A 9,752-nucleotide genomic window follows, 5' to 3' on the forward strand; every position below is an offset into this window, starting at 1 on the left:
ACTCAAGGGCAGAGAGAGAGAAAGAGAGAGAGAGAGTGGGGAAGGGAGTCAGGAGTAAAAGAGGGATGTGTAACTATCTAAACAGTGAAAGAAGAAACAACCAAAATATTAAAACACAAAATGAACTAAAAGGGGCTGTAGTGAGAAGAGAGAGAGAGAGAGAGAGAGAGAGAGAGAGAGAGAGAGAGAGAGAGAGAGAGAGAGAGAGATAGAAACTGTAGGCCTAAAACAATATTATCGCAATTTCTCAAGGAAATTTGTGACCCAGTCTGTGAAAACCAAGCTAATTTTTGTGTGTCTGTGATTTACTGTCATCAAAGAACATTGTGTGAAAATATAACCTTGATATCTTTAATATTGCTTGAGAGCTTGTCAAAGATTGAAATCAATACGAAATCAATAATTGAAATCAAACTTTGATGCTCCTAATATCATCATTAGATAATGAGTATTTATAATTCTGTATGCAGTTTAAATTCCAATTGCAAATCAGCATAAAATTGACTGTGACTGTGTGAAATATACATATAATAAATATTTAACATAATAATAAAGTGCATAAAAACAAAAAGACACAGCACACCATATGGACAACCCCAACCATTGGTTTGAATTAACCTATGCCAGGTTGCTTCATCCCAAAATACTGGCTTGTTTTAACCCATTCACTTCTCAGTTAATTCAAACCAGTGGTTAGGTCTATATTTTACCAAACCATGCATGGGTTAAAAGGACCCAGCATTTTTAGAGTTTAAGGCTAATATTATGATTACTTTAAGGTGCCAAATAATATAATGGTTTGGTGTTTGTTCATATGAAACACAATGACATGGTTATGCCAGACATGAACAATAAATAACATTCATTCACTCAATGAAATCAATAATCTAAAACACAGAGATGGCAAAACAGAAAGCAGAAAGATCAGCCTGGTCTGCTCTTCTCTTGCTTGGTCTTTCCATCGGGGAGAGGAGAATAGATGGTTATTCTAAAAGGCGCTGATTTCAGCTATAAACTGTAGGGGAATGTTCAATAGAGGTTCCTCATACAGAAGCAGAGTAGAGAAGACAAACCCATTTATGTGCAACACACAACCTTGTCCCCCTGTATCACTGAAACACTAAATTCTGCTTTACACACACACACACACACATTCTGGTTTCCATGTTTTGTGGGGACATTCCATAGACGTAATGCACGTAAATGACGAATGGTTTACCAAAACTAAGTTATTGGGTTGTTATTTTTCACATTTTCTAGGTTCTTAGAAGCACTGGGGACCCAATTATAGCACCTAAACAAGTTAGATTTTAATTATATGTCCCCTTTAAGAGTGTAGTACCTTAAAGGGATAGTTCACCCAAAAATGAAAATGTTGTCATCATTTACTCACTTTAATGTTGTTCTGTCTAATCTGTATAAATGTCTTTGTTCTGATGACCACAAAGGAAGATATTTGGAGGAATGATTGTAACCAAATCGATCATGAGCCCCATTCACTTCCATAGTAGGAAATAGAATACTATGGAAGTGAATAGGGCTCGTGATTGGTTTGGTTACAAACATTACTCCAAATATGTTCTTTTGTGTTCATCAGAACAAAGACATTTATACAGGTTTGTAACAACGTGAGAGTCAGTCAATTGTGACAGAATTGTCATTTTTGGGTGAACTATCCCTTTAAGTCTTATTCAAACTTTAGGGGTTTAGTGAAGTGTGTAATATTTCTGCTGCTACATTGCATGTGAAACACAACATTCAAACACTGATTAACACGCATTTTTATTTGCTGTTAGAGTGATCACATGACACTTACTTCATTGCGCCGTAATTATTGTTTTGACAAGGCGCGCAGACATTAATGAATAACATGGCTGTGCGTTTTTGTGTTTTAGCCCGGCTTGCACATCACAGATTTTATGTCTTCGAGTAGGAACCACAAATAGTGGAACTGTCATAAACATGTCAGAAATCTTATTCGTTTTATGAGTCTGTTTTTGTGTCCAAACAACTGTGATTAAACTGAGATACAAAAATGACAGTCTTCCTTCTCATCACCATCGTAAATCAATAACTAACACGTTCCACTTTTAAATGCCACAACATAGCAGTAAAATATAATTTTTATCACTCAAAATATTAAACATAAGTGATTCAATAAAAATGACAGTATAGAAAATAATAAGGCAAAAAACATAATATTTATTTAGAAATGTTTTCAGAAAATTACGGAAGACAAATTGTTATTCCTATCTTATTTATCATCTATATATTAAATTTTGAATATGTATTTTGAATGTTTGGAGACTTGCATACAGTATTAAGAACCGCATATTTTCTAATTGTTGTGTTTATGTTTATATTTAGGGATAACCCAGAGCTGCATAGTCTCTCTCTCTCTCTTTCTTTCTTTCTTTCTCTCTCTTTCTCTCTCTCTCTCTCTCTCTCTAAATTTGTTTCTCACTCAATTGCATGCCTTTAGTCTCTTTGACACACAAAAACACACACACGCGCGCGCGCACACACACACACAAATTCACACACTTTTACACACCAATTTTTAGGCCCAGAAAATTAATGAGTTCTCATTCATAACCCAGACAGAGAGAGCTATATTCACCCTCGGATGCTTTATTGACTGATTTCATTTATTTGCAGGAGATGAATTGGAGGTAAGCAGGCGGCCTCCCCGCCACATTCTCCGCTTCGCTCGCTCGCGCAATGCATTGTGGGAGAAATGATGCGAGGCGCGGCGGGTCAGCGTTCGCCTCTCTCGTCAGCGTGTGACAAATTAGCTAACGAGGAACGGCCTTCGCATTTCCACAAACTAATTAACCCGCCAGGTACTGAGACAAATTATAATATTTATGTAATATCATCTCGCATCTGTTTGCAAGGTGCACATCCGCACGTATCACCTGATCTCTCTTTTAGATACACGCGCGCAAAACAACCCGCGTTTCAGTATTTCACGTTTAATCAAACGGTGCTTCTATTTCATCAACATTGTTTTTGATTTCACAACACTCATATCGCTATGCCCATTATTGGTTGGTTGTAAAGCCCTGGTGATATGTTGAATCTTTCATTGTTTACAGTCATTAACATTTTGAGAATCCTATAAATGCTCTTATCTGCGTATTTGTGATTCATTTTATAGGTAATCCAGTTTAAGTTGAACTCATCGATAACTCAAATAACTAAAAAAAAATAAGGCTAATGATCCAACAGTAAAAATAAAGCAGTAAACACTATGCTATAACGATGCAAAGATGCTATAGTATTTCCATTACCAAAAATAACTTTTTTTTGTAAAAGTGTAGTAGTAACCATGTTTTTTGGTGTATTGATTACTACTAGCAAAACATGGTTTTACTACAGTAACCATGTTTTCAAAAACATGATTATTTTGTGGTAACCACAAATTAAAAGTGGTTCACTGGCTCACAATCATAGGGGAACCATTTAAGCACCCATAACACCTGTGTAGAACCATTTGTGCTTTGTAGAACCTTAAGTGGTGCTTTAACACCCCGTATGGTTCTTCATAGGTGCTATATAGCACTAAAAATGGCTCCCGATTGATTACGAGGTTTTAGTGGCTACTACTTAGCAGCACCAATTTAGGGTGCATGGTTTCACTACAGTAACCATGTTTTTTTTAACTGTAGTAAAACCATGGTTAATTTCCGTAAGAATTTTGAAAGATGCCATAGTAAAAATTAAAGTATCTTATAGTATGTACTAGAGTCTATAAATTCACTAGGCTATAGAAAATACAGAGAACTCAGGTATACAATTAATAAAGTGTATAGTAATAATAACTATAATGTGTTTACACTCTAAATGCTGGTTGTTTTTAACCCATGGATGGGTCAAATATAACTATTTTCTAGGTGAATATATGCAAACTGTTGGATTTGTACATATACTTTACACAATGGGTTAAAAACAACCCAGAATTTTTAAGAGTAGCCTATTCTATAGTGTACTACAGTAACTTTCATGTGGTACTTAAAAGTTATCTTGTTGAATTTTTATCATACATCATTTTCCAACATCAAAATAATAATAATAATAATATTTTGCTACCTTATCCAGTTTCACAGGAATGATGTCAATATGCGTTTAATAATAAAACGATATGAAGCACTAATGTAGCTATGCTACAGAAAACAAACTTGCACATAATCTAATCTGTTAATTTCGATTTTTGTTTTTTAAGATAATCTTATAGGAAAGGCTATTTCATAGCCACATGCTAATGAATATACTTAAAATAGCATGTTGGTCCTTTAATGGAATCATTTTGTTATTTTATTTTCGCGTAATGAATGTGTTAATTATGAAATCATTAAAGAGTATTTGTACAGCGGTCATTACACCGTATAAATAATTGCGGTATTATTGCAATGGTTTGGAGGACAGTGATGGCACGCTCTTGATATTGTATTTGGCTGAATCCTGATCTCTCATCTGTGAGGTCATAATGCCAATAGCTCCATAGCCAATCAGAAAGAGAGAGGGAGAGAGCATCAATGTAACCCTTGCAGCATCTGCAAACGACTTATTAGAGCACAATCAAAAACGAATATATGAAAATATATAAATAAAGTTTCGCGACTTTTCGTATGTATAAGCTTTATATGATGCAGATTTTAGTGTTATTAAAATAATAACGTTTATATAACTAGAAGCAACGAATGCTGTTCACAGCCCTAAACACACAATATCTCCAAAAACAAGAAGGGTACAAGGTGTCAATAATGACATATTGAAAATGATTTTATTCGTTAATTTACATTCAATCGTTATAAACATGTTCAGCAAACAAAACAGCCGTTAAGAAGATCAAACATTTAAGAAATTTATATTGGTATAAGCACATACAGTAACTCAGAACATATCACAAACTGACCGAATGAGAACAAGTTAAGAATGCTTTATCTACACAAAACATCCTATTTAACAGCATATAACAAAGTCATACTTTTTCTTTTAAATGATATTTCCCCGTTGTTGTTTACCTTTGTCGGAACATGCAGTCAAGTTTCTTAATTCTTTTTGAGATATTTTCCTTTCCTCCACCTTCTTTCACAGTCTGAAAATTTTATCGATTTCTTCCATAATGATAATAATAAATAGTAATACTAAAATGAGAGAGAGAGAGCGAGAGATAAAACTCCCAGAATCCGGCATCAGTGCACCGTCGCTCGTCTGGTTGTCTGAGACCAAATGCAAACGAATAGATCGCAAATGGACAGTTCATTTTCATCTGTCCCGGATGACATTTGCGTCAAATTTGGCAAAAAATTGTTAATAAATAAAAATAAATACTAAATAAATAGGACATAATAAATAAATAAATACATTCACGTTTGCTAAATTCAATGTATGACAATTTTTTCAGAATATAATTCTCCAGATTTTATTTCCATCAGGTGCGCACAGTTCATGAACTCGTTTACTAGATGACAGTCGTATCCTTAGTTTTCCTAGTGCGTCACTTGGTGATCAGAAGTGAAGATTGAACGAGGAACAGTAGAAGAATAGCACATCAAAATATTAGGTGAAACTCATGGATACTGTATGCTCGAGCGCTTTGCGGCGCAGCGACGCGATGCTCGTCCCTCTCCAGACGTCAGTGTCCGGGGAGCTACAAAGCTGGGGCGAGCCGGTCACATTGGTTGGGCCGGACAGCGAGGCGGGCACCATACCGGGGAAGGTGGGTTGGTAGAGGTGGGACTGAAGCCCAGAACCATTAGAGGACATGGAGGACATAGAGGACATATTGGACAGGCTCATGGAGTTGGGTGGCGGTCCGGCGCCCAGGCTGCATTGGGAGAGAGACTGTGCCATGGCTTGTTGTCGGCCAAGGGATGGCGGTAACTGCAGCTGGGACACTCCTGGCATTCCAGCCGCCGCCCAGCGGGTGTCATTAGCGTGGAAAGAACACAAACTGTCGCCCATGGCTGCTGCGGCCGCCGCGGCGGAGGGAAACTGCGATAGGCCATGGTGAGTGGGCAGCAATGTGCCCGGTGCGCGAAACACGTTGGTGGTCTTCTTGCGCTTCTTCCACTTGGCGCGTCTGTTCTGAAACCAGACCTGCAAGAATATGCAAGAAAGGAGAGAATAAGTCAACAAGCTTGCCAAATGCGGTGTAAATTCCACAAGATACACATGTAAATACGCGCACTCTTGTTTTAACCATGGTTGGGTAAAATATGGACAAATGCAATTGTTCGTTAAAAAAGTCAATATTTGAAAAAAAAAAAACAAATCAGCATTTTTTTAGTTGTGTGTGATTGGTGACGTCCAAATCTAGCTAAATGATCAAACAAATCACATTTTAACACAATTAACTGTTTTAAGTTCTAATAATATGAATGCGTGATGATCCATTTGCATCATACTCTGTAGCCTAGCTTATGTTGACTTCAAGTTATGCGTAATGGTGATGTGACCAAGTAAAATCTGCCACACAACAAATTTCTATAAGATTGTTTCTTTTTAAATAGTAATAATTGCAAAATAATAATCTACACTTAACACTCCCGACAAATTTTAAATATTTCTGATAGGCCTTGTTTGTGCTATTACATTCAAATTAAGTACACTTATGATTTTCACTTTCTTTCTTTTATATTATAGGGATTTTTTTATTGTAGGGTTCGTTTGTTTTTGCTTTTCTCTCTGAGAAATATTACATCATTACAAAATGACGCTATAAATGCTATGGAATCATAATATTTAGACTATCCATTATTGCGTCCTCGATTTTACAACATCAGAGCATAAAAAGGCCGCTCGAGCCCTGTGCAGTAAATGGCGCGCGCGGTGTTTATTTCCTGGGGTCCTTCAGGTTTATAGAGATCTCAGCCGAGCTCAAAATGATTAACGAGCAGATTTTGGCCGAACGATAAGAGGTGAGAAAAATGTAGAGGGGTTCATATTAGATCCCCGAATCCCACTCCACGCAGCCAGCCGTGAAATCCGGCCTCAAATGCATTACACTTCAGGGGTTAAAAGAAAATGCAATTTCTCATACCATTAAAAAAAGACACAGAGCACCGTCCCATTAAGATGTGCACACTGACAGACCTATTTCACAAGACTGGAAAACATTCATGCAATGCGCCAGCTAAAGGGAAAAGGCCAATGCGTTATTTCAGATTATAGCGGATCACTGCGCGGTCATCGTTTCGTTAATTTATTTTTTATGTAAATAAAATAGTTGAGGCAGAATATGCAGCCGTGCTTAGATAGGCCTGCTAATTATGGTGGTTATTATTTTACACATAACCGGCTCATCAGCGTGCCTTTTGCATCGAGCTTAATACGCCTGCTACGTTATAAATAATCCTGAAATTGGTTGATAATAATGGTCTTGGTTTTATTGCCCTATCAACTCAAAAAAGCTATACATATATAATGAGTCGCTATACATCAGACGTTAAAAGAGAGAGAGAGAGAGCGCGCTGGAATTCCGTGCGAGCCCGATGCGTCCTACATTTGTCTCGCGGGTTCATTTAACGCGCGCCGCATTTGCTGCTGACCACCAATCACAGGAGCAGGACGAGCCATAATCTTATAAAAGTGATTAAGAAATCTGTCTGCTTCGGTGACTGAGATAACAATAATGAGGCTGTAAAAGGAAGATGACCCAAGCTGTAAAATGATCATGAGATTCGCCCTATGTTTTAAATGGTTGGACTTTACAGTTTTAAAAGGCAAGAACATTTTACTTTCAGAATTCTAAAATAATTTATACACACAAAAAAAAAACAAATACAAATCTAATCCAAATCAAATGGAAATAAAAAGAAACCATACAAAACAAAAACAGATTTTACAATTTTATGGGACAATAAGGGGCTGATATATCTACACATTATAAAATATTTTAAGTACATTTTAAGTATCATTTGATGAATCAAATTAGTAAAATTATTTATTATAATTGGACTAATGTATAAAATGAATATGTGTGTTTTTTTTCAAAACCAATACGAAATGCGAAAATCCTCTTGTTGTAAAAGTGTTTACTTTAAATATCAAATCGAAATTGAAACACTTTCTAGAATATTGATTTTTGTACGTCTTATTTGCACATTTGATCTATTTCTGTATTTTGTGTCTGACCCATATAAGCGCAAAAACTAAATTAGAGTTACAGCTCTTTTTTGAGTATAACGGAGAAAGATTGTTCTCAACAACAGATGTTTTACTCCACTGTTTATCTTGTATTTATATATTCTGGTCTTTGGATTTGATCCATTTAAAAAAATACTGCAACATTTATTTTGAAATCTAAATTTAAAAACATGGCTAAACGTTGTTGACATTTAGTTACAATGATTAACCATTTCACTGTTTATATATAACTTCGGGGATTACATTTATTTATTTGAAATTCGATTCTAAATAAATTGCCTACCTTTTCACCTTACAGTTGTCTGAGAAAATAGTAATTTGTCTATTTCAATTAATTACTAATTTTCACTTCGATATGTTTAGAAAAAAAAAATTATATAGTAAATAAAACGAATTTTTTTTACAAGACTATTGCACCCTACAGTAACCCGATGGCAAACATCACTTTCTATCCTACACTTAAATAGTTAGACATAGCCTATTACCGAAATATTAATTTATAAAATAAACATTCAATTATACATTTCCACATGACTCACCTGCACGCGTGATTCCGTCAGACCGATCCGTAGTGCGAGCTCTTCGCGCATGAAGATGTCCGGATAGTGGGTTTTGGCGAAGCTGCGTTCCAGCTCGTTAAGCTGGGCCGGAGTAAAGCGAGTCCGGTGGCGTTTTTGTTTCTGAGACTGCTGCCCACCAGACTGGGTGGGATTTTGTTGTTGCTGCTGTTGCTTCTCTTGTTCCTTACTGTTCACCGCTACACCCGACGGATTGGATCCAGCATTGTTGATATCGTCTCCGGGGAGAAGGGTGGCCCCTTCCACGGCATCGTTGCCTTGGGCGAGTTCTCCCGGGTGGCCCGGGTCACCGCCACCGCCGCCTAGCCTGCATTTCAAAGCTTCCCTGTGACCTAAAAGCTCCGCCGCCGCATCCTTCATCCCTGAAATACAGAGCATTGGTCAAACTGAGTGTGTTTCCAAAATAACAATAACCATTGCTGCAAGAGAGAAAAGTGTTACAACAGAATAAACAAACATTTCAATGTTTCTTTTAGAAATCAAACATTAATCACACATAGCTGATAAAACATCCACCAAATCTGTCTTTAGTATTTAGCTACTATTTGTCATGTCATTACATCAATCAAAAGCTAATACTGTTAAAAAATTTTATTCCTGGCGTGCTGAAAACAGAAACACACAACAGACTATCATCTTTTAAAACACTTAATTCCATTTGATTCCCCTCAATATCTTGGAAAACGCCTAAATCAAATTACTGTGTAATATAATAATAATGATTACTTTTCCAATGAATTAGTTCGCTTAAATCGAATTAAGATAAAATAAGAGACAAATTGTCAATTTTCTCTGGTTGATTTAGATGAGAAGAGTACTCCAGCTTACAGTAGAGTTGCAGACCGGAGTTTGGCGTTGATAACTCACCGAGGCGAGCATCCAGCAGGTCGGCGTGCGAAAGCATCGCGCACCGCTCCAGGGCAAAATGCTTTTCCAAAAAAATCTCTATGACTTTAAACTATTTAAAAAATATATATGGCCTAAATGAAAGCAAATTCGGTTTGTGGTTAAAAAGGAGGT

At 36.6% G+C, this 9,752-nt stretch overlaps 1 protein-coding gene across 2 annotated transcripts; it reads right to left on the reverse strand.

Moving 5' to 3' along the window:
- Nucleotides 1-4,774: 4,774 nt before the first annotated feature.
- Nucleotides 4,775-9,752, reverse strand: otpa (orthopedia homeobox a). Of its 2 annotated transcripts, none has more exons than XM_065243913.1 (3): nucleotides 9,600-9,752; nucleotides 8,694-9,094; nucleotides 4,775-6,105 (listed from the first exon to the last, which is right to left on the reverse strand). In XM_065243913.1, the coding sequence occupies exons 1-3, from the start codon at nucleotides 9,634-9,636 to the stop codon at nucleotides 5,566-5,568; spliced, it is 978 nt and encodes a 325-aa protein (XP_065099985.1). In that variant the 5' UTR covers nucleotides 9,637-9,752; the 3' UTR covers nucleotides 4,775-5,565. The 2 variants fall into 2 exon arrangements, with proteins under 2 accessions (XP_065099985.1, XP_065099984.1); XM_065243912.2 differs by having other exon boundaries at nucleotides 9,561-9,750.

This window comes from Paramisgurnus dabryanus, chromosome 18 (genome assembly GCF_030506205.2).
Source record: "Paramisgurnus dabryanus chromosome 18, PD_genome_1.1, whole genome shotgun sequence".
Classification (NCBI taxonomy): Eukaryota; Metazoa; Chordata; class Actinopteri; order Cypriniformes; family Cobitidae; genus Paramisgurnus; species Paramisgurnus dabryanus.